The sequence below is a fragment of the Symphalangus syndactylus genome, chromosome 14 (genome assembly GCF_028878055.3).
Source record: "Symphalangus syndactylus isolate Jambi chromosome 14, NHGRI_mSymSyn1-v2.1_pri, whole genome shotgun sequence".
In the NCBI taxonomy this organism is placed as follows: Eukaryota; Metazoa; Chordata; class Mammalia; order Primates; family Hylobatidae; genus Symphalangus; species Symphalangus syndactylus.
In genome coordinates, this window is record NC_072436.2 from 103,791,620 (window position 1) to 103,817,421 (window position 25,802).

The 25,802-nt window shown below is 36.3% G+C and overlaps 1 protein-coding gene across 7 annotated transcripts in view; it reads left to right on the plus strand.

Moving 5' to 3' along the window:
* Positions 1-25,802, plus strand: part of PRKD3 (protein kinase D3) — a 71,801-nt gene that overhangs the window by 33,874 nt on the left and 12,125 nt on the right. For 6 of the 7 annotated variants that reach the window (XM_055243666.2, XM_055243670.2, XM_055243665.2 and 3 more), the window contains 10 exons: positions 1,235-1,392; positions 4,325-4,517; positions 8,095-8,172; positions 11,088-11,271; positions 13,041-13,164; positions 15,119-15,196; positions 16,262-16,538; positions 18,507-18,559; positions 21,237-21,309; positions 23,381-23,487. In XM_055243666.2, the coding sequence (XP_055099641.1) occupies positions 1,235-1,392; positions 4,325-4,517; positions 8,095-8,172; positions 11,088-11,271; positions 13,041-13,164; positions 15,119-15,196; positions 16,262-16,538; positions 18,507-18,559; positions 21,237-21,309; positions 23,381-23,487 (1,325 nt within the window). The remainder of the gene's footprint in view (positions 1-1,234; positions 1,393-4,324; positions 4,518-8,094; positions 8,173-11,087; positions 11,272-13,040; positions 13,165-15,118; positions 15,197-16,261; positions 16,539-18,506; positions 18,560-21,236; positions 21,310-23,380; positions 23,488-25,802) is intronic. The other variant, XM_063618141.1, reaches the window with a different exon arrangement.

Sequence of the window (25,802 nt, forward strand, 5' to 3'; positions counted from 1 at the left end):
GAGATCAGGACTCTCATTCTATCTCTGCCACCTACTTCATATTCTTGGGCAAATTACTAAACCTCTTAAGATTAATTTCTCTGTAAAATACATTCTGCCCCACTGGTTTTGTAAAGAGTAAATGGTTAAATCAGGTAATGGGGTTAAATATTTAGTACAAAGTAATGGCTCCATAAATATTCATGTTGTTTTTTGTTTTTAAAAAGTTTTCTTGGCCAGGCGCAGTGGCTCACGCCTGTAATCCTAGCACTTTGGGATGCTGAGGTGGGTGGATCACCTGAGGTCAGAAGTTTGAGACCAGCCTGGCCAACATGACGAAACCCCGTCTCTATTAAAGATACAAAAACTTAGCCGGGCGTGGTGGCGGGTGACTGTAATCCCAGCTACTCGGGAGGCTGAGGCAGGAGTATCGCTTGAACTTGGGAGACGGAGGTTGCAGTGAGCCGAGATTGCACCATTGTGCTCCAGTCTGGGTGAAAGAGCGAAATTCCGTCTCAAAAAAAAAAAAAAAAGTTGTCTCTTACATACAACTAAATTGTCAGATTTGTTCTGAATTAGAATTGCTAAGAGTAGGACATAGGTGCACATTTCTGATGAAGAAACAGTCTTCTAAGGTGGAGGGTCAATAAACTTTTCCTGGAAAGGGACAGAGAGTAAATGTTTTGGACTTTGTTGGCCATATGGTCTCTGTCATGATTTAACTCTGCTATTACAGTATGAAACCAATCATAGACAATATGTAAACAAATAGATATGGTTGTGTTCCAATAAAACTTTATTTAGGAACATTGAAATTTGAGTTTCATAAAATTTTCATGTCACAGCAGGAATTTGGTACAGAGGCCATAGTTTGCTAACTAGTGCTTTAAGGCAGTGGTTCTCAAACTGTATCGTGCATCGTAAAACACACTTTGCTGGGCCTCATCCCCGTAGTTTCTAACTCAGTAGATCTGGGGTGGAGCCTTGTAATTTACATTTCTAACAAATTTCCAGGTGGTTGCCTTAGGGACCACACTTCAAGAACCACTGCTATAGCTGACTTATCCTTTTTACACATTTCCTTTTCTTCTCGAATTCATTAGCTACCACTTAGCCTGCCGTCAGGGTTCTTAATTAGGGTGGATATGGCTAACAGAAAATATGTTAAATAAAAGAAGCAGTGGTTTTTATGTATCACACTTAAATAGTAAAGTTTTTTTAAAATCTTATATTTTACCTTGTAAAATATGTTTAGGCTGTGGATTAAATTACCATAAACGATGTGCCTTCAAGATTCCAAATAACTGTAGTGGAGTAAGAAAGAGACGTCTGTCAAATGTATCTTTACCAGGACCCGGCCTCTCAGTTCCAAGACCCCTACAGCCTGAATATGTAGCCCTTCCCAGTGAAGAGGTACGTATTCTAAGGTAATAGACATTTTAGTAGTAGTTGTTCTCTATGTTTCTACAGGGTGTATGACATAACGCTAGAACATAATTTATATGCTAAAGAATGGTAATGTTCCTACACTTAAGAAACATAAAATGTAGTAATGGAGACAGGACTTACCGGTAGTAATGAATTGCATTTTGTACACCTTGGGATGGTATTATGGCTTGTACCACTGCTTTAGCCTTCTAGCCAGTATCCTGGCTCCTGGTCTCCATTTTTTTTTTTTTTTTTTAATTTTTATTTCTTTTTGAGATGGAGTCTTGCTCTGTCGCCCAGGCTGGAGTGCAGAGGCACGATCTCTGCTCACTGCAACCTCCGCCTCCCGGTTTCAAGCGATTCTCCTGCCTCAGCCTCCCAAGTAGCTGGGATTACAGATGCGTGCCACTACACTCAGCTAATTTTTGTATTTTTAGTAGAGACGGGGTTTCACCATGTTGGCCAGGCTGGTCTTGAATTCCTGACCTCGTGATCTGCCCGCCTCGGCCTCCCAAAGTTCTGGGATTACAGGCATGAGGCACTGCTATCTGCAGATCTGTATACAGATGAGACAGTTGAGACACAGAGCAGTTAAGTGACTTGTGTGAAGTCAGAGAGCAAATTAGTAAGAGATAGTGGAATTAAACCCAGATGTCATTATTAATCAGTGATGTTTTTTCGTAATACAGTGTACCTCTCAAGGGCAAAGGCAGTAGATCCAGGAAAAAAGAAATAACTCTCTTGTACATTTGATAGTATTTGAAATGACTTCCATCCGTAGGTTGTAATCTTATTTAGTTTTTTCTGTAACTTCTCTGATGTTCTGTAAATTAATGGCAAAATCAAGGCCTTGTCTTGGTACTGTGGTCATAATATTTTGCTAAGTTGAGACACCAGAGTAAAAGTTTTTGAAATCCTTTCACAAAAATTCCATCTTCTCTTATTACTTAGCCCTAGTGTGAGATTTTTAAAGGATAAAAAGAGTGCTGTGGCATAAAGGACTGAAAATGAGAGGTTGGTATAAACCTACAGAAGAGCCTGGAAAAGATTGGTAGGAAAAAGTTAGTGCATCTTATACACTGAACTGCACAGAGAACTTACCTAGGAATGAGGACAGTAGAATAGAGGTATGTCAAGAGCCCCACAAATGATGCTGTTATGCCACCTATGCCCAGTTGAGTATTACTAGATTAGGAAATAGCAGAAGGACAGAGCAAGTGGATAAGGTGTTAAATTTTTCATTAGTTTATATTTTATCTTGAACATGAAAGCTCCTTAGAGAAGTATAGGAAGTGCAGTTACATGTCTGAATTGGTTAGATTGTTCAGAGTATTTTTAAACAAGTAGAACTTGTAGCATGGAAGGGCTTTCAAGGTTTACTTTAGTCAGTTCAAGCATAGTCTCAAAAAGAAGAACTTTATTTTCCAATTGTTTGGGTTTTTCTACTGGGTGAACAAAAAGCAAAACTAAAGAAGGCATGAATTAAAAATTTTTGTAACCTGAGGGGTGAGTAGATTTTGTTAACTATGACCCTTTCTATATGAAGGGGATAATCAAACTAAATTATAGATCACCTAGTTCAATGTGGCTCATTCCATTCATTCAACACACATTCACCGATTATTGTATGCCAGGCCCTATTATATACTAGGGACACAAAATTGAATAAAACATAATCCAAGTAAGCACAAAATCCTAATACTCAACTACCATCTAGCTGTATTAACAGATTTTGCTGTACCTGCTTGCATCCTCACTGCCAGAACTGATGTCCTGAGATCTTTCAGATGCCTTCTATAACTAGTAATGTTTGTAACTCAGAGAAGTTGGGTAATTCAACATTAATATGTTCAACCAAGGGAAGGAAAAGAAGTCAGAAAAAAACAAGAGACAGGGAAGTGCAAGGGAGAAGTAAGAGGAGGAGAAAAAAGAAAAAAAAGGGAAGAAAAGGACAAAACAACTGGTTGGAGAAGAGCACTATAAAATGCCTCAGATTGATAGTGTAGGCAGGTATTTTTCTTTTTCTTTTTTCTTTTTTTTTGTCTTTTTTTTTGAGACGGAGTTTCGCTCTTGTTGCCCAGGCTGGAGTGAAATGGCATGATCTCGGCTTACCGCAACCTCCGCCTCCTGGGTTCAAACGATTCTCCTGCCTCAGCCTCCCGAGTAGCTGGGATTACAGGCATGCGCCACCACGCCTGGCTAATTTTGTATTTTTATTAGAGACGGGGTTTCTCCATGTTGGCCAGGCTGGTCTTGAACTCCCAACCTCAGGTGATCCGCCCACCTCGGCCTCCCAAAGTGTTGGGATTACAGGCGTGAGCCACCACTCCTGGCCGGAAGACCAGGCGGAAAACCAACTAGCTAGGTTCTGGAATAGTCTCCAAAATGGGTAAACAAAGTTTACTTCTTCTTAAAGCTGAATTACTGAAACTATTGTTTTAATTAGTTTTGTATCTGCCTTTGTTTATCATTATTAATTAGACTTAAAATGTATGTACATATTTTAGTATTAAGATAAATTTGAAAATCTAAAATGTGTTTCAACATATATTCAGATGTCACATTCAGTAATGCAAAATGAGCAGCAATAATACTTTCTTCATTTATTTGTTTTAAAGTTTGTGTGTTTGATTTGTAAAGTGCTGAAATGTACCTGGCAAATAATAATCAGTGAATATGTACCTGAGAATTAACATATCTTAGATTTTTTTTAAGCATAAATATTAGCAAAAAGAATCTGCATTTTTCTCATTCAAAGATTGGTAAATTAAACATTGCAAAGGAAACTGCTGAGAACAACATTTTTAGAGTTTTTTGGCTTTAGTGTTTGAAATAAATGATTCTTGTGGTTAAGCTCTGCTCCCACTGCTGTGTTTTTAATATTGACTTACACTTACGAAAATTACTTATGTTTTAGTCACATGTCCACCAGGAACCAAGTAAGAGAATTCCTTCTTGGAGTGGTCGCCCAATCTGGATGGAAAAGATGGTAATGTGCAGAGTGAAAGTTCCACACACATTTGCTGTTCACTCTTACACCCGTCCCACGATATGTCAGTACTGCAAGCGGTTACTGAAAGGCCTCTTTCGCCAAGGAATGCAGTGTAAAGGTAGGATTAGGTGTTTTCCCTAATTAAAATTTATGTCTGTTTTTGTTATTATATATAGGCTTCAAATATTTATATTTCAGAAGCATTAGCCAAAGAAATTATTTTAATAATTGTTAACTTATATAAAGGAAAGAGAAATATAAACAAAATATAAATGTGTGTAAACTATTACTACTATCTGCAGTGTGTGTTATTATGTGCCAGGCACTATAGTAAAACAGTAAACAAAACTTTACATGCTCAGTCTTCAAAGCAATTATGTGTGAATTATGCTTTTGTTAGTATACTAGTGGTAATAGGCGTTACTATTACTATTAACTACTAATAGTAATAGGAGTACTAGTAATAGGAGTTAGTAATAATAGGAGTCATTTTTCATTTTATAGACATAGATTAGGTAACTTGCTTAAGATCATGTAGCTAGTAAACAGAAAAACTAGAATGTGGATCTCTGAGGGTGGCTTCTTCACTTGTATGCTTATCACTTCCCAATACAGAATAGCTAGTAGGCAGCAAAGCTGATACTTGGGGTTTTATGTCTTTTTGATTCCAGAGCCAGACACTAAACAAAATAAAAATAACGCTTTCCTCTTTTCATTAAATATTTATTACACACACACATAAGCATACTGCAAGAGTTTTGGTTTATTTGTTTTGTTTTGTTTTTAAGTATGTAGTTAGGAGAATTTGTACAAAAACTGTCATTCCCGAGAATAATCACACTGAAATAGGTAGGATGTAATAAAAGCTACTGAAATTATGATAGGGACCCACCTGTATTTGGATACTAACCCAGCACACTATTACAGTATTCTCAAAACATCTCTTCATGAAACAAGTTTTTAATAGCATACTGGAATAATTATTTGCTTATAGTTATATAATGCTTTTATGCTTTTTAAAGATGATTTTATCTTTTTGTCTCATATCTTCTCAGCAATGCTGTACAGTAGAAACATTTCACAGTAGAGTGAAAACTAAAATAGAATGTAAATGTCTTAGATTATTAGTCATTGAGCCAGGATAGGATATAAGTAGTCTAACTATAATCTTGTATACTTTTTTCATGTAATTAGCAGTTCTTGGTATTGTACTTTTTATATAGTAGAAGTATTTGTGGAATTGAATTATCAAGTGATCTAAATAAAACATTAGGGTTGAGGGTTTTGTAACAAGAAATTCTTGCTTACAAGACAGAGTAAGATAATTGTATATAAGCTTAAGCATGTAAGAAAATAAAGCTTTTCTGAGCGGGGAGGGGTAGCATTAGGAGATATACCTAATGTTAAATGACAAGTTAATGGGTGCAGCACACCAACATGGCACATGTATACATATGTAACTAACCTGCACGTTGTGCACATGTACCCTAAAACTTAAAGTATAATTAAAAAAAAAAGAAAATAAAGCTTTTCTTGACAGTGTATGACAGCACACAAGAACATCAAATGGGGAATAGGTTATACATTTGTTGTCAGGTATTTGATAACTATTAGGCATTATAACATGATGAAATTTTATTTCAACAGCTTGCTTTGAGTATGAGTTACTACCTAAGTTAATACTTTAAAATATCAACCTAAAAATGTATTGGCAAGCAGCCACTGAGAAATGTTTTGGGAAGGAACATTAGTAACAGATGTACAAATTCTAGCCAACAAATAATCTTAATGAAGGTAGTTAATATTCCTGCTCTGCTGAGCAGAACAGAAACATTCTTAAACCATATGCACAAAAGTATAGTATTTTGTAGAGGAACTAAAATAAATACGAATGAATTTTTACATAAACCTGTTAATTCTGCTACTGGGTTATTCAACTTTTTAGGGTTTTGGAAGAAGAATCTTTTATGCTTATATTGGTTCAGAAAATGGTAGGTTTTATTTCAATATAGCTAAGCTATTTCGTTTATTAAAATAATTATAATTCAGTGATTTCCCTATTTTAATAGTATGAATTAAGATACTTAAAAAATAAAAATATTTTCATTTGTCAGTCTATGAAAGAAAAATGATTTTGTTAAGATAAAACCATTATACTGGATCATTTGAGAAAATACACAATTCCAAGAATTCATTAATCTGTTTGTCTTTATTTTCTACTTTGATGTGTAAAAACTTCAAGGTAGCTTAAAAGCATATGTAAAACATAAGAGAGCATAAGCAAATTAATAAAAACATGGGTAAGGACATAGAGAACTAAAACTGCCTGCCTGCCATTCAAACCTACATACTGTGGGTAGTCCACAAATTTGGCTCTGAATTTTTTTTTTTTTTTTTTTTTTTTTGAGACAGAGTCTTGCTCTGTCGCCCAGGCTGGAGTGCTGTGGTGCTGCCACACCCATCTTATTTTTGTATTTTTTTTGTAGAGACAGGGTTTTGCCATGTTGGCCAGGCTGGTGTCAAACTCCTGGCTTCAAGTGATCCACCTGCCTTGGCCTCCCAAAGTGCTGGAATACAGGCGTGAGCCGCTGCACCCGGCCTGAGTTTCAGAGGGAAAATGGAAACCTTGTCGTTTTCACAATTTGCAAAGTTCATGAGATAAAACACAAATCTATTGTTTAAGAGATAGTGCAAGATAATAATATTAATATCACATGAATTTTCCCTAGGGCCTGTCTTAACAAGGATAGTGTTTTAAATAATGTAAATTTTATTCTCTACCAAATTATACATTTCATGGGGCTTATGTCATACAATGATCTTTAGCCTGTGCTGTTGGCGTGATACCCAGGATTTTCTTGACTCACAAGGGTTACAAAAACATTCTAAAGTCAGGACTTAAAGTTATTTTTACCCAGTTATTACTCATAGATGCATTTCAAAGGTGGTATTAGACATAGTTAGACCAGTGGGTCTCAACTTTAGTATGACTTACAGAGCTTAGCCCTACCCTCCCACCCACTAAGAGTTGTTGATATAGTAGGTCTGGGATAGGGCGCAAGAATTCGCATTTCTAACAAGTTTCCTAATGAAGCTGATCTGGGACCACAGTTTCAGAACCACTGTGTTATACAGTAATTTTGGACAGATTGTACCTGACACTGATCTGCAATGCTATCAACTCTGAGGTTTGTTTTAGGCTGAAGAGAACCATTATGTACAAGTGGGAGGCCTTGTGCTAGAGAAACTCAGTCCTTCCTCACAGGGTAGTATGTGAAAGCCCTTACTAGGTTCCTCATAAATGTTTGTTGGATCTCAGTCTCTTTCCTACATATATATTAGGTCCTGATTCTTAGGAATTGAAAGTATGTATCTGACATATGTTGGATAGGAATTTAATCAGCTTGAGAAACTCTCATGGGAGATGTGGAAAGATGAATATGAGATAAGGGAAGGAAATATGGAGCTGCCAGTACATTTCCACGGTGTTGTACACATGGTATTAGTCTCATTATACAAATGAAGAAAATGATGGGGGGGTACAGAGGGGAGCTAAAATGACTTGTAGGTGGTTATTATTTTAATGTCATCATTGCTAATAATATTCTGTTTGTGAGTGATTTAAAGAAAGTCTAACCATATCTGATACTGCTTGACTTTTACATAAATTAATACACTGAATATTTTCATTTTAGATTGCAAATTCAACTGCCATAAACGCTGTGCATCAAAAGTACCAAGAGACTGCCTTGGAGAAGTTACTTTCAATGGAGGTAAAATTCTTTTTCTTAATTTTTGTGAAAGATCAGAAAAGGCCATGATTCTTCGGTGTATTATCTTTGGATAAGGTTCTGTTTTCCTAATTTATTTTGTTTCCTAAAGATTTTCTTCTGATTTAATAATCAAACAGAATACACAGACCACTGACAGTATACATTTATTAGTAATCATGCCTTCCCGTCTTTCCTCTGGCCACCTGTTACTTTGTAGTCTAATATAGCCAGTGGTACTCCGTATCCTCTTTCATTTTTAGACATAAAATAACTTGTTTTAAAACCCTGCTCTTGTCACTATTCTTTCATAGTTCTAATATGTACTAACTGCTTGCTATACTAGGCAGTGTTCTAGACTCTTTAAATATATTGACATTTCAACCTAAGAACAACCCTTTGAGGTAGGTACTAAGAGATGAGTAAGGCCGGGCGCGGTGGCTCACGCTTGTACTCCCAGCACTTTTGGGAGGCCAAGGCGGGCAGATCACGAGGTCAGGAGATTGAGACCACGGTGAAACCCTGTCTCTACTAAAAATACAAAAAAAAATTAGCCAGGTGTGGTAGCAGGCGCTTGTAGTCCCAGCTACTCGGAGAGGCTGAGGCAGGAGAATGGCGTGAACCCGGGAGGCAGAGCTTGCAGTGAGCCGAGATTGCGCCACTGCACTCCAACCTGGGCGACAGAGTGAGACTCTGTCTCCAAAAAAAAAAAAAAGATGAGTAAACTGAGGCACAAATACGTGAAATAACTTGCCCCAGAAATATAGCCAATAGGTGGCAGAGCTGGAAGTTAAACCCGTATGGTCTGGTTCCTTAGTCCCTAGTGATTAGAACACACCATACTGCCTCACTGTCCCTTTCTCTGTCAAATAATCGTTGTCCATTTTCTCTTTGGGGTCTTTTTTTTTCTTTTTAAGATAATACTAAGCAAGGCAGTTACCTTTTTTTGGAAGGAAGCAGTAAGGACTCTAACCTTTCAGCATAATTTTCCTTTAACAATTTACATGACTGGTAAAAATTTTATGTAAGTAGTTCTGTGAAAAGCAAAGCATAAAAAGAATGAAAATTCTCTTTGGGAGAGTTTAATTAACATTTTCTCTTGTAGCATGTTTTCTATGGTTGTTGGTTGTCTTAGTCTGTTTGTGCTGCTATAACAAAATACCATAGGCTGGGTAGCATATAAACAACAGAAGTTTATTTTTCATAGTTCTGGAGACTGGGAAGTCCAAGGCACTGGCAGATTCTGTGTCTGGTGAGGGGGATCCATTTCCTGGTTGATAGCACCTTGTAGTTGCATTCTCACATGGTGGAATGGGAGAAGGAACTGCTATGGGCATATTTTTATAAGGGCACCCATCCCAAAGACTCCACCTTCCAAAGACCCACCACCATCTAATACCCTTGCCTTGGGAGTTAAGATTTTTAAGGAGAACAAACATTCAGACCATAGCACTGATTAACACCCTGACAGAGCATGATTGGTTTTCTCTTTCAGTTAATCTGAATTAGTATAGTTTGTCTATGACTAAAGTCTTTTATAAATTTATACTTCATGTATTTGTGTTTTCGTGCTTTTCTACCTTTTAACAAATAGATACGAAACACAATTTATATTTATCTTAATGTGCATTTGATTACTAGTGAGATGTTCAAACTCAAACTAGTAATCAAAGAAATGCACCATTTTACGTTAGCAGTTTATGAGGATTCTGATTTCTCCACATCCCTACCACCACTTGTTACTGTATATCTTTTTGATTACAACCATCCTAGGTAGTGCAAAGTGATATCTCATTGTAGTTTTCATTTGCACTTCCCTGGTGGCTAATAATATTGAGCATCTTTTCATGTGTTCATTCGCCATTTTTATATATTGTTTGAAAAAAACACCTATTCAGATCCTTTGCCCATTTAAGTTACTTATCTGTTAATTTTTCATTGAGCTGTAAGAATTTTTAAATACCTTGGATACTAGTCCAAGATGTGGTATATGATTTGCATATATTTTCTCCCATTCTATGGGCTTTCATTTCACTTCGTAAAGTGTTGTTTGTAGCACAGAAGTTTTGTATTTTGATGAAATCCAATTTATTTATTTATTTATTTATTTATTTATGTTGTCACTTATCTTTTTGGTGTATTAAGAAAGCTTTGCCTAACCAAGGTCACAAAGATCTACTCTCATGCTTTCTCCTATGAGTTTTATAGTTTTAGCTCTTAGACTTTATGTGATCCACTTTGAGTTAATTTTTATATATGATTTATATCTTCATTCTTTTGCATGTAGATATACAGTTATCCTAGCACCATTTACTTAAAAGACTATTTTTTGCCTGTTGAATTTTCTTGACACTCTTGTCAAAAATCAGTTGACCATAATGGTGGTGGCTTATCTTCATTTATAGTATCTTTTGTCATGTGGAAATTTAAAATTCTAATGTAATCAAATTAATTAACTTTGTGCCTTATGATTTGTGTATTTTGTATCTTCTTTAAGAAATATTTTATCTTAGGCCCGGCGCGGTGGCTCACGCCTGTAATCCCAGCACTTTGGGAGGCCAGAGTGGGTGGATCCCTGAGGTCAGGAGTTCGAGACCAGCCTGGCCAACATGGCGAAACCCCATCTCTACTAAAGATACAAAAATTAGCTGGGCGTGGTGGTGGGCGCCTGTAATCCCAGCTACTCAGGAGGCTGAGGCTGGAGAATTGCTTGAACCCAGAGGTGGAGGTTGCAGTGAGCCAAGATCACACTCCAGCCTGGGTGACAAGAGTGAAACTCTATCTCAAAAAAAAAAAAAAAGAAATACTTAACTCATAAAGATATTTTCTTACATTTTAAGACCCTTAAGACTTTTTGCACATTTAATAGACTTCCTCTATTAATATAAAACTCTGAAATTCATTTAAAATTTTCCCAGAACCTTCCAGTCTGGGAACAGATACAGATATACCAATGGATATTGACAATAATGACATAAATAGTGATAGTAGTCGGGGCTTGGATGACACAGAAGAGCCATCACCCCCAGAAGATAAGATGTTCTTCCTGGATCCATCTGATCTCGATGTGGAAAGAGATGAAGAAACCATTAAAACAATCAGGTAACATATATACATATTACAAGCTACTTCCAGATGCAAGGTCAGTTCAGGATCTCATTAAGAAAAAGCCACGTCTCTTTAAGTGGGACCTTAAAAGTAATTTAAAACCTAAATAAATTGTGGCTAATTCTTTTACATACAATGTAGTATTTCTGAAATAAATTATATCACCCTTGCCATCCACTCAAGATGGGGAGGTATGAGAATCCTTGTTTTTTTGTTTGTTTTTTGTTTTTTGTTTTTTAAAGAAAAATGCTTTAAGTGTGGTCTAGATATAAAACCTAGTTGTGAAACAGCCACTGTAAGGTGTCAGTATTGAACTTTCAGTTAAAGTAACCCATTTTTCACACAGGCAGCTTTAACTAGTAGTAGAAACGGCAATAAAGAATATACTCATGGAGATGTTGCACAAGGATAATGGTGATGAAGTTGAGGGCAGTTTTCATATTGTCACAGTTAATCTGACTATTAGCATTTTGTAAAAATACTATTAGACTGTAAAACCATTCTAAGTATGCCACTATGTTCATAGAAATTCAGTTTTTGTAGCCTAAATGATATACTACCTTGTAGCAAAATGTCCCCATTTTGGCAGGTTTTGTTTTTCATTGGAAACAGAGTTACTTAAAGAAAATGAGTGATTTATTTCAATCTCAGATGGCTGAGTTGTCATTTATTCAGTTTGGCTTATCATTAAATAACAGTTATTACTGTCATTAGCATTATTAACAAAAACTTTGTTTACCCATTTTGGAGACTATTCCAGAACCTAGCTAGTTTTTTTTTTTTTTTTTTTTTTTTTTTTTTTTTTGAGACGGAGTCTTGCTCTGTCACCCAGGCTGGAGTGCAGTGGCACAATCTCCACTCACTGCAACCTCTGCCTCCTGGTTCAAGCGATTCTCCTGCCTCAGCCTCCCAAGTAGCTGGGACTACAGGCGTGCGTCACCACGCCCGGCTAATTTTTGTATTTTTAGTAGAGACGGAGTTTCACCGTGTTGGCCAGGATGGTCTCGATCTCTTGACCTTGTGATCTGCCCACCTCGGTTTCCCAAAGTGGTGGGATTACAGGCGTGAGCCACTGCGCCCGGTGAACCTAGCTAGTTTCTTAATCATGAGTACTTCATAGTTTAAAAAAGAAAGTATTTAACTGTTTGAGGCTCACATTTCAAAACAGTGTATTTTATACATCCCAAATTTTATTGAGCCATGTTTCAGTGCTACCTGATTTGACTCATTACATTTTCTTAATTAGTATCTGTAAATCATTTGCTTTTAAATACCTTCTAGTAGAAGTAGAAGGTATTCATGTTTGCTAACAACATGATTAACTGGATTTGACATTTGAGCCGTGTGAACTCGCGTTATATATACTTGCATTTTGCCTTGTTATGGATTTGCTAGTCCATCATGCCACCTAGGGCAGGAAAACTCTTCAACAGCAAGCCCAAATGAGACCCTCTCCTGGGCTCCAAATATTCCAGTTTGGGAGGGTACTTTCTATTCTGCTCATTGTTTTTTAATATTTTTTTTTTTGTGACCCACCAGAAAACATTCATGACAAGTAAATAGGATTTTAAGATATTAGCTTAAAATAGAATCATTTATATATCATCATAACAGGATTAATTTTTCTTAAGCCATTGTTTATTTTACTAAGATATTTTGAAAAATTTTAGCTCAGTTGTCTTTAAAAAGGCTTCATGTTCCTACAGTATTTATGTGATTTTTTAAAAATCTACACAAACTTACAAATTTTAAATATTTTTTAGTCCATCAACAAGCAATAATATTCCGCTAATGAGGGTTGTACAATCTATCAAGCACACAAAGAGGAAGAGCAGCACCATGGTGAAGGAAGGGTGGATGGTCCATTACACCAGCAGGGATAACCTGGTCAGTAATCAAATACATTTGAATATGTTAGTAAGATTTTGTTATGAGTTTCATTTTGTGCATTTTTTAAATCAAAATGATGAGATATATATTAAGACATTATATACACTGCAGCAATTTGTAAAAGATGCACTGGAATTATAGTTAAATTTGTAAGGAATTTTTAACAGGCAGAATATTTAATGTATTGTCTTTACAAGCTGGTAGAGCAGTCAGTATTCAAAAAGGATCTGGGATTGTTCCACAATAAAAAATAATTAACTCGAAACACAATGGAGCCACAAATAGAGATAGAAGGAACTAAGACTTCATCTAAAAAGTCATCTTATTACCAAAGATAGGAAGGAAGCATGTTTGGTTTTATGTAGACTTTAACTTAGTGTAAATATGTAAGGTTTTTTTTAGATCCAGCAAAGACGAGGAATGATGACCTTCTAGTAGAAAGACAATAGATTTGAAGAATCAGCGTAGTGTAATAACTAAGAACATAGACTTTGGAGCTAGACTGTCTAAGTCTCTCTAACTTACTATAAAACTGTATGAACTTGGGAAAGTTACTTAGTTTCTTTATGCTTTTGTTTCCTTGTGTAAAATTGGCATAATAAATCCAAATCAGTTAATATATGAGAAGATCTTGGAACAGTGTCTGGCATACAGGAACACTTAATAAATGTTAGTAGCTAGTATTTTACTTTTAAAGTTTGCTGAGTAGATTATTGAAACAAGCTTTCTAATAAACCTTTTAAGAATAAAAGGAAGTACCCAATACATTTAGCTGGCCTAAAGTTTTGTATGATGACATAACAGTATAGACTGCAGTGTGTATGTGTTTTATTTATAGTTCATATCCTTGCTAATGTAACTTGAAGTGGTGAGCCTACCTTTGCGAATTTAATGGTATATCACAGGTGCTTTTACATCAAATTAACGGGGAAAGATAGTTAATTCAGTAAATGGTGTTGGGACAACCATGTAGCCATTTTGAAAAAAATAAAGATATATATATATATAATATATAAATATATATATCTCATACATTATACATAATAAACCTAAATGTATCAAAGATTTGAATGTAAAGAAATCAAACAGAAGAAACTTTGGGAGAATTATTTTACAAACTCAATAAAGAATAAAAGATCAATAAATTCAATCTCATTAAAAAATTATATGTGGCAAAATCCAAAAGCAAAGACAAATGAGAAACTGGAAAAAATATTTTCAGCTCATTCTAAACAAGGGTTAATTCCATAAGATGTGAAGAATGCCAACAAATTGATAAGAAAAAGAACATAACACAATAGGAAAATGGACAAAGAATATGAACAGAGAGTTTCACAGGAAATACAAATGACGCTTAAGAACTTGATTTCATGTATAATAAATGGAATATCACTTTAACCTTTCACTGAAATACCAGTTTTTATTTTTCAATATAGCAAAGATCAAAAAGTTAATAACATACTGCATTAATGAGGATGTGAGTAACTAGGGACTCTCATGTTGCTGAAGAGACTGTAAATTGGGTCAAATCTTGTGTAGAATAATATAACACTATCAGGCAAAATTACATGTGCACATGTCTGTTGACCCAGCAAATCAACTTCTAGAAATATAGCCTATAGGTAAATTACATATTTTTATGTGTATGTGTGTTCGTATGTGTGTAATATATATGTATTCATGTGTGCATGTATAAAATTCTCTACAAGGATTCCCAGAAACCTGAGAACATGCTTTGCCTGGAGTAAGGGTGAGGAGTGGGGATGAGTGATGGTGGGAGTGACACTTTTCACCATACATCCTTTTTATATCTTGAGAATTTTGAACCTCATGAATCTTAAAGTTACTCAAAAATACAAATTTATGAATGTAAATGAAGGGAAAAGTTAGGTACAAGCACTTTGGAGGAATCATTTTTGAACCTCACAGTTTTCCAATCTTCATTTTATAGAGAAAGAGGCATTATTGGAGACTTGACAGCAAATGTCTAACATTATTTCAGAATGAATCTGGATCAAAGTATTATAAGGTAAGGATTTTACATTTTAAAAGATATAAGCATTAAGATAGTGTATGTTTTTTTCAGATAATACTCATTAACGGTTATATTTGAATATATATGACTCTAGCTAGTATGGTTTATAGAAGTCACTGTTAGGTCCCTTGTTGGAGCAACTATTTCCCATACCAAATTTCACTCCCCCACAGCAGCTCTCCTACCAGACTGTTGTTGTCGTGTATTTATTTATTTATGGCTTGCCTGTCAGGTTGCTGCTGCTTTCCTTCTGGATACTATGATTTAGATTAGACTGCTTAGAAAGTCCCATCATCATTGCCTGTCCAGAAGAGGTCAGTGAGGTATTTAGTATTTCTCCCACCTTCCACCTTACCTTGGGTTCCAATTCCCAATTGCTTGTTTTGGCTCTTAATCTCCTTTTTACAGTCTTCCTTGCTTGGCTTATTCCACGTTTTGCCACATCACAAACTGAGAGCAAGCAAGATTATAACCAAGCAGTTAGGTCAGTAAGAGAGAATGGGAAGTAATGGCTTGCTTTGAGCAGGTGTTTTTTTGTTTGATTGTTTTTAGTAAGTTTTTTTTTGCCTTAGGAAGTGGACTAAAAACATAATGATTGCTACAGTTTACTCCAGTGGACAGAACCAGAATGGGAGTGGCTTAAACAACCGACCAAGATTCTGCTTTTTCTGCCATTATTTCTGCTTCTTACTTGCTTTGGGGCTATATCTTGTAGACTACAGCCACTAGATAAGTAGTTGTGAAGTTGAATTAATAATGGTTGGAAGTTACAAGTGTTAGATATAGTGGCAGATTACTCTCCTATATCTTCTTCCTTGCATCCTAATGATCTGCTACTGGCTTTGTTATCATAGCCCATGCCCTGCCTCTGGCATTGCTGGACATTGCAGCTCATTCAAGACAGGCCATGTCATAAGACTCAACTGTGTGTTAAATGTTGCATACTTGTGTCCCTCTTAATGGCATTCATTGAAATGCATATCTCTGGCTCTTTAGTGTATTTAAAAATAAAAACAAAAGACGTATTCTTATTTTTCAATGCTTAATTTTTTACTTCAGGAAATTCCACTTTCAGAAATTCTCCGCATATCTTCACCACGAGATTTCACAAACATTTCACAAGGCAGCAATCCACACTGTTTTGAAATCATTACTGATACCATGGTATACTTCGTTGGTGAGAACAATGGGGACAGCTCTCATAATCCTGTTCTTGCTGCCACTGGAGTTGGACTTGATGTAGCACAGAGCTGGGAAAAAGCAATTCGCCAAGCCCTCATGCCTGTTACTCCTCAAGCAAGTGTTTGCACTTCTCCAGGGCAAGGGAAAGATCACAGTAAGCAATAAACTTCTTGATGGCTTTTTCTCCTCTTTAGTTCTTAAGCATTTTGTGGGTATGGGTGTGTTCCTTTGTTCCTTTTAATGTTCATCCTAAGCTTTGTCTTTAGTAACCAATACCATTAGTTAACTTTTATAAAATTATATTGGTTATAGTATATATACGTACATACAATGCCCAGTGCTAGGCCCCAGAGTCAGTTTTCCTACATGAAAATCCTGGCTATACCATCTGTTATATGATCAGGCAAGTATTTTACCTCACTGTAGTAGTAAGTACTTCATAGGGTTGTCAGTATTAAATGAAAGAGAACCTGTAAGATACAGAACAGTGCTTGGCATCCGTAAAGTGTCATTGGATTATGCCTGCTACTGGTATTAATATTTTGCTTTATAGTGGGATATAAACAGGCAATAAAGTATTATGGTTCACATCACACTCATGAACTCTGTGAAGTCAGAAATGCTGTATTAAAACATACAGAAATATTTAAAAATCATTGAAACATGTTTTGCACCAACAAAACTTACATAATTAAACCTAAATGGGATAAAGGTTCAAAAGTAAACAGTTAACAATCAAAAGGTCACTATAATGCCACTTCTCCCCCATTAACATTGTGTTGCTTATGGGGACACATAAGTCATTCATTTGAGAAGTATACTCAAATTGAAATAAGTATCAACAACTTTCCAAATGTAGTTTATTTTAGTTTAGCTGTATTATTTTGTACAACTGTTATGCTAGGCCCTGAGCTAAAATACAAAATAAATACAGAAATCATAAAAGCTCTTTAGGGAGAGATGGGATATATAAAGGTATTAGATGGTAGCATAAAGCAGTACAGTGCAAAAGTGAGGAATACATTACTTAAAAAACTCAGATACAGACAGAAGAGTACACAAGACTTCATAGAAGAACCTGATTTGAACCTCAGGTAGAAATACAGTAGGCAGATCTCAGTGGGAGTGGTGGAGGGGTAACATTATTTAGTTGAGACAAGTGTGATGAGGATCATGACGACTGTGTACATGTTTGGTGTTCAGTACTGATTTTGGGTTGGAATGGGTGTAGGTAGATGGATGTTTCACAGTGGTTCTTAAGTTTTGGAGGTTTTTAGACAGAACTCTATGTCATTCTAATTAAAACTAGGACTGTTTCCTCAGAAAACAATACAGGCACTTACACACTTTTTAAAAGATAAATGAGGTGATTTATTTCAGGCAATAAATGTATTAAAGTACCAAAAAACAACATAAAATTATAAAAATGCAAGCAATTTAGAAGTGTATAAAAACTCTTTGTCCCCCAACCCCACCTCTTCCACTCACCAAAAGTAATCATAGATTTTTGTTTTTAATTTAAGCACTGCTACCCTGCAATTCCCTTGACTCCACTTCCCCCCACTCCCCCCACGAAGAAACAGGGTCTCACTATGTCGCCCAGGTGAGAGTGCAGTGCACAAATCATAACTCGCTGCAACCTCAAACTCCAGGGCTCAGATCCTCCTGTCTCAGCCTCCTGAGTAGCTAGGACTACAGGTGCACACCACTATGCCTGGCTAATTTTAAAACTTTTTGTAGAGATAGGGTATCATGTAGCCCAGGTGGTCTCAAACTCCTGGGCTCAAGTGATCCTCCTGCCTCAGCCTCCTAATGCATTGGGATTACAGTGCAACTTCCCTTTTTAACTCAGTAATAATCATGACTAGCTTTCTGACTTTCTGATTCAGTATTTATAGCCCTATATCATCAATTAAATGTTGAGATAGTATTCTTTTGTATGGATGTATCATATTTTATCTAGTTTCCTGTTGATGGGTTGTATGTGTAGATTTTGTTAGTGTACATAATTGTATTAACTATGTGCTAAACTTTGTAAAGTTTGATATACCATAAGCATTCACGTCAGTAAAGATTAATATTATTGTCATATACTAAATTTTGCCTTTTTTATATTTTACAGAAGATTTGTCTACAAGTATCTCTGTATCTAATTGTCAGATTCAGGAGAATGTGGTAAGTAATCGTTATAGCTAACGTGTAAACTGGGTGATTAAGGAAAATAAAAGGTGAAAATCTGTATTAGAGAAATTGGTTCATCGCCCAAAGTACTAGGCCAGACTTTGCGGTTGATAACTTCCCTAAGGAGTTCTGCTTTATAGAGGAAACTAAGGCAGATTTTTAAAATTAAAAATAAAGCTAACTTTTTCACTAGAAAAAGTTACATTAGAATGTTACAAAGCGATAAGACTGGTTCAAAGAGAAGGCAGACATTACTTCTTGTGGGGTCAGCAGGGGAAGCTTCCTAAAGGAAGTGCAATTTGAGCTATCCCTGAAAGGATGGAATGGATTACTGACAGAAGTGCTGAAGGGATGAGGGTTGGGGAACAACCTTTCACGCAAGTACAGGGGCACCAGGATGAACAAACAGGGAAGCAGGAAATGGACTCTTAAGGAATTATGAATAAATTAAGTTTGGCTGGTGCATATAGGTATGTTTAGGGTTTCATAACAGGTCAGCAACTTTTTCCGTAAACTTTTTAGTAAATATCTTAGGCTTTGTAGACCAGCAGTCCCTAACCTTTTTGGCACCAGGGACTGGTTTTGTGGAAGAGTTTTTCCATGGAGGTGGGGGGTTGGGAGATGGTTTCGGAATGAACCATGTCAGATCATTAGATTCTCATAAGGAATGCACAACCTAGATCCCTCACATGCACAGTTCAGAGCAGGGTTTGCCCTCCTCAGAATCTAATGCCTCTGCTGATATGGCAGGAGGCAGAGCTTGGGCGGTAATGCTTGCTCACCTGCTGCTCACCTGCTGTGCAGCCCGGTTCCTAACAGGCCACAAACAGTTACTAGTCTGTGGCCTGGGTCTTGGGGACCCCTGTTGTAGACCATATACAACTATGCAGCTATGTGGTTGTGACAAGAAGGCAGCTATAGGCAATACATAAGTGAACGGGCATGGCTGTGTTCCAATAAAACTTTATTTATGGACCCTGAAATTGAATTTCATTTAATATTTACATGTCACAGAATATTATTTTGATTTGTCCAGTCATTTAAAGACCATTTTTAGATCAGGGGCCATACGAAGAGAGGCAGCAGGCTGGATTTTGCCCACAAGCTGGAGTTTGCTAACCCCTGGACTAGAGGGAAAACAGGCTAGAAAAGGAAGTCAGAAAATTGTTAAATTGTTATATATAATTTCTCAGATTAAAATCTCTCTTTTCTACTTGGGGCACTTAGCTGTTATAGTTCTCTAACATATAAATGTTGTTTAAGATTTCTAAGATTGCAATGAAGATTAGACTCTAGTAGTGTTATTGGAGATAGAAAATTTCAGAGATACAATCTATGAGTCTCTTGTCCTGTTGGGAGGTAGAATAGACACCATATTCTTGGGGAGAGAAGGAGGAATATCAAAAATCATGAGCGCTTAAATTTTGAATAATCCTATGGGAACTGAGGATATCTCCATCCATGTCATGAGGGAAAAGGGTTCAGAATTGGCTTTTGTTTAACAAATATATATACACATACATACATACACATACACTTTCCTAGCAGTTATTATATATACATTGGATGCCTCCTAATCTGATTAGAACCTAAATGTGGTTAAACAAAAAGTTGACTAAAGTTGGGAGGCTTATAAAAATGGTTCTTACAAACCTTAAAATTTTAATTACAACTTAACATATATACATGCATATTCACTGGCTTTTGTTGCAGGGCTGAGGCTTTGTCTTTGTAAGTGTGGGTCTGCTAAGTGAAGTTCCACTTTGTCTTTCTTTCATCAGTCACACCCGTAATGCAATTTTGACACTAAACATCCCAAATTAGTATATTAGTTCTGTTCTGATAGCAACAAATACTACAAAGAAGAAAAAAAAAGGGAAGGGGGCGAAGAGCAGTGAGGAAAGATAGAGGAATGGATTTGAGTTACAGACTTTCTCTCATACATATTCTTTTCTTCAGTCTCTCAAAGTTAGGCTAATCCCAGTAATATAAACTTTTGAGTTTTTCTTTCACAAATCAAAGAGAGCAAATCTCCTTAAAGGTAAAACAGGTAAAATTTCATTTTTAATTTTTTTTAGGTAAATTTACTTTTATAGATCACTACTTAATAAATACAAGATTTTTTTTTTCTTGAGATGGAGTCTCGCTCTTGTTGCCCAGGCTGGAATGCAGTGGCATAATCTTGGCTTACCACAACCTCTGCCTCCTGGGTTCAAGCGATTCTCCTGCCTCAGCCTCCCGAGTAGCTAGGATTACAGGCATGCACCATCTCACCTGGCTAATCTTGTATTTTTAGTAGAGACGGAGTTTCACCTTGTTGGTCAGGCTGGTCTCGAACACACAACCTCAGGTGATCCGCCTGCCTCAGCCTCCCAAAGTGCTGGGATTACAGGCGTGAACCACCACGCCAAGCCTAAATACAAGATTTTTAAAATGCAAAGCATTTTTTTCCTGAAAGTCTTACACAATACATTATACTTGCACATAAAATTTGGGCTTAACCTCTTACAGAACATAGAAAGCCTATGTTTTCATAAAATAGTTTGCACTTTATGGAAATTAGTTGCTTCTAACATAAACAAAAATGTACTTAAGTATTTGAATGAAGTCAGAGATGTTGATATTGTATTATAGAAATAAATAATCCTAACTGCTTACTTTATCCTACCAGGATATCAGTACTGTTTACCAGATCTTTGCAGATGAGGTGCTTGGTTCAGGCCAGTTTGGCATCGTTTATGGAGGTAAGCAACTACAGCCGTTTGCATATTGTACACATTATTTTAAAAACTGGAAAATGTAAAACATCTGCCAGCTGTTTTGTCATCTCATAGTTTTGTCCAGTGCCCTTTTTTTCAAAGGCTGACTTGTATCTTTCAGCTAAATCCTCCTCACTGTAATTTGAGTATTCTTCCCTTAATGTCATTGCAAACTTTAAAAATTAACAGAATCAGAAAATTTTACAGTACTTTTATCTCTTCTTGTAGCTCAAACATACAGATGTTTGTTGGAGGCAGGGGGGAGATGGTTTGAAGTTTATTTTGGGCTGAGTGGGCTTATTCATTGAAGTATATTCCCTACTAGTTTTCCAACACAAATGGCACCATTTGTCTACTGTTGGCATGATTGTTCTATCACGTCTTGAAAACCTGAACCTGAAATCCAACTTTGCGATTTAGGATATTGATGTCATTTAACCTTACTGTGCGTTAGCATCTTCAACTGTTTAATGGAGCTAATGAAACCTGACCTGTGTAGCTCATAGGGCTTAAATATTAATTAAACTTAATATATGTAAAGGTACTAAGAAAGAAATGTTAAACCCTTGTTATCCCTTGCTAAGACTTGGTATAGTAGTTTCCTAGTTGGCTGTTCTGCCTCCATTCTTACCTTCCTTTCATACAACTCTTGGAGTGAATCTTTCAGAAAATTCACATCTGATATTAGTATTACCTCACATAGAACCCTTAAGTGGTTCATGGTCATCTACAGATTCATAGCCAGTTTTCTAAGCAGAGGATTTCAAGGCTGCTGTGATTTATCCCTGCTTCTCTAGCCTCAGATCTAATTGCAGCTTCCTTTTTGCTTTCTATCTTTCAGTCCTATTTACATGCCTCCATACCCTTTGCCTCTCTGCTCCTTCTCCATCCCTTTGTCTCTCTAGTGAACATTTTTTCATACTTCAGGGCTCAACTAAAGAGCTTCCTCTGGAAATTTCTTGTCCCCATACGTATCTCTCCATCAAGTAAAAACGTTGTTCCCCTTTGGTACTCCTGCTGTCTAACATACTTCTATCACAATATCTATTACCCTTTGGGTTTACATTATTGTCTTCCCACTGAACTTTATTGGAGCGTTGGCTGTGAGATGTCTGGATCTTCTTTGTATGCTTAGCACCTAGTATTGTGACATAAAGCAGTCACCTAGAAAATGTGTTGACTCTGCATGCATATATAGTATCTATGGTTTGCAACTTCAGATTTGTCAGTTTTAAGAGTAGTTACATCTCTGGAGGACTTCCTGTCATCAAAGGAACAAAGAACTGTCTGAGGTACCTTTGGCTTCTTACCAAAAATGCACACATTTGTTCAGTCTTTTCAAGTAGACTTACGATTGTGCCATTGAGACAGATGAGTTAATCTAAAATAAATAGCTATGTAGAGAAGAGCAAGTCACATACATATTTGAAGAACAAATACCAAAAATACACCTGTCATTTTCACTGCTTAATCTGTAGCATCTAAAGGCATACCTAGTACATAATAGGTATAACTAGTTAATTTGAATGAATAAATGAGGGAATGACTGTTCATTATAATAAACTTGTACCTTTTTTAAATATCTAGATTCTAGAATATAGAGACAAATACAGATTTTTTATATCTAGATTCTAGAATATAGAGACACCCAGAGTGTGTGGGTACATGGTTAAATCACTCTGTGCTGACTCATTGAATCTAGAATAAAATTGATTCGTTCATACAGTATTTCCATCTTGACAGAGTCTCTGAAGGACTAGGTCAGGGTAATTAACTATCATTTATTTAACAAGGTAGATTACTTTTCAGCAACAAGTTCATTCAGATTTTCTCCTGTTTAGATAATGCAGCTGACTTTATTAGGGGCAAATATTATGTATGGAGGGAAAAACAATTTTTTCCTAAATTAAAGGTGAGTGAAGGAGTGTGGAGAAAGAATAAAAATGAGCCAAAAAGAAAATTCAAGAATGAATACATACAAATTTCAGTCTGTGGACAACTCCCTAATAAAGCTGTCAGTTTGCTTCATTCGTTCCTATTCTTTTTTTCTTAATAGGAAAACATAGAAAGACTGGGAGGGATGTGGCTATTAAAGTAATTGATAAGATGAGATTCCCCACAAAACAAGAAAGTCAACTCCGTAATGAAGTGGCTATTTTACAGGTAAAAATAAAAAATAAAAAAGTGGTTTATTAAAGAGCCTGGTAAGAATCTGAATTAACTGCTTCTCTTTTTTTTTTTTTAAGGCAAAATTAGATTATGGTAATATAGGCATTATAGGGACTGCCAATATCTTGATTTATGGTAGTAGTTTTAGAACACATTTTCGTGAGTAAAATCTTTTTTAAAAAAGTAAAATTTCATTCTTCATTCATTCCAGGAGCTCAAAATACTTCGGATACTTTGCCACATTTTGTTAGGAGGTTACTGTTTTACCCATCCAGTTTTCACGGGTGACATGCTTGACTGTCATAGCAATTACTGTGCAAATAAAGATTGCTTTAAAATTATGTATCTTTTAACAGCACTTATTTCATTAATTAAAAACTCTAATTTTGTAATGGCTTAGTCAATTGGGGCATATTTTAAAGATACATTGGCAATGATTTCAATTCCATAAATTCCTATGTGTTTTTCATCTAGCATTTTTACCCTTTGGGGGGGTCATCTAGAAGATTAAAATTTAGCTTGATCCTTGGATCATTTCTGAATATCATATAAATAATTTATAATATGCAAATGTCTGTTAGTTATATAGCTTTTGCATATTATTAAAGAAATCATGGTCGTATAATAGCTCATGCTGGCCAGGTGAGGTGGTGTGCACCTATAATCCCAGCACTTTGGGAGGCCAAGGCAGGTGGATCACCTGAGGTCAGGAGTTCGGGACCAGCCTGACTAACATGGTGAGACCCCATCTCTACTAAATACAAAAAAACTAGGCTGGGCACGGTGGCACATGCCCATAATCCCAGCTACTCAGGAGGCTGAGGCAGGAGAATCGCTTGAACCTGGGAGGTGGAGGTTGCAGTAAGCCAAGATTGTGCCATTGCACTCCAGCCTGGGCAACAACAGCGAAATTCCATCTCAAAAAAAAGCCGGGTGTGGTGGCACATGCCTGTAATCCGAGCTACTTGGGAGGCTGAGACAGGAGAATCACTTGTACCTGGGAGGCAAAGGTTGCAGTGAGCTGAGATTGTGCCATTGCACTCCAGCCTGGGCAACAAGAGGGAAACTCCGTCTCAACAACAACAAAAAAATGGTTAATGCTGTCAGAGCCCCATTTGCTTTGGGTGAAATTCAAGAAGACAGCCTCCTTCTGAACTTAAGTTTCCTTGAAGAAGGTAAGAAACTTAAATGATTCATTTTACATTTATTATGTTACTTGTTGCTAATAGTAACATTTGCCTCACTTTTTCAGAGGCATGATAATCAAAAAGCTTGTGGGCAAGTAGGTACCTGTGGTCATATCAAGGCTGTGTCCTCCTATAAAGCTACCTTTAAATAGAATATTAATAGCATTCATACTCTGTTGAATATGAAGAGTATGAATATGCTGTCAGGTATTTTTGCATATCTAATTTTGGAACCCTCATTGTCCAACTAGTAAGCAAAACAATAAAAATTAAGGATATATTCCTATGGATTGATTTCTTCTTGATCACAAACACAGCTCTGAGTAAGCACTGAAGTTTTTTTCCTCTTATCAGCTATGGATCGTAATAACTAAATTTAGGAATAACCAGGTAATGCACAGTGTGAAAAACTTCATTATTTTATCATTTTGGTTATTTTCATCAATACTGCCCAAACTGGGAATAGATTGTTGGATGTCTCTATGCTATTTTCATACTAAATTTAATACAAGACTATCTTTGTTGTAGATTCTCTTCAAATTGTTTATGTAAGATATTTATACTTTTATATTTGGCTTTCCTTGTGTCAGCATTTATACTTAAGTACTTTTTCTCAACATCACCCAGCAGGAAGGCAGATTCAGAGTTTGAATCTAAGTCTGTCTGCAAACCACATGTACTTTCTACTTTACATCACTGGACCCACCCACTCTGTGTGTGTGTGTGTGTGTGTGTGTGTGTGTGTGTGTGTGTGTAGTATAAAGATGAACTTTAGCTAACTTTGTATATGAATATTATATAGAATATTGATATTCTAGAATATTCTGTTAGTACAATCTGAATTCATGTAGGAAATACACTTCTTAAAAGGAAACTTTTTAAAAATCATATCTCATTTACTGAAATTAGTTTCTTAAGATTTAGTTATGTGAGCATCACAGCTAAACTTTTTCACATGGGTTGGAAGTATCCTACTACACTGTTACACGCACTCACGCTACCTTTTGGCTCTCCTCTTCCCCATCCAACTGTATCTCTTTCCTTTTCCATCTTTGCCCCGTGTCATTCTTATCCGTAGTCCTCCCTCATCACACAAACCTGAAAGGCTGTCTGAACTCCTGT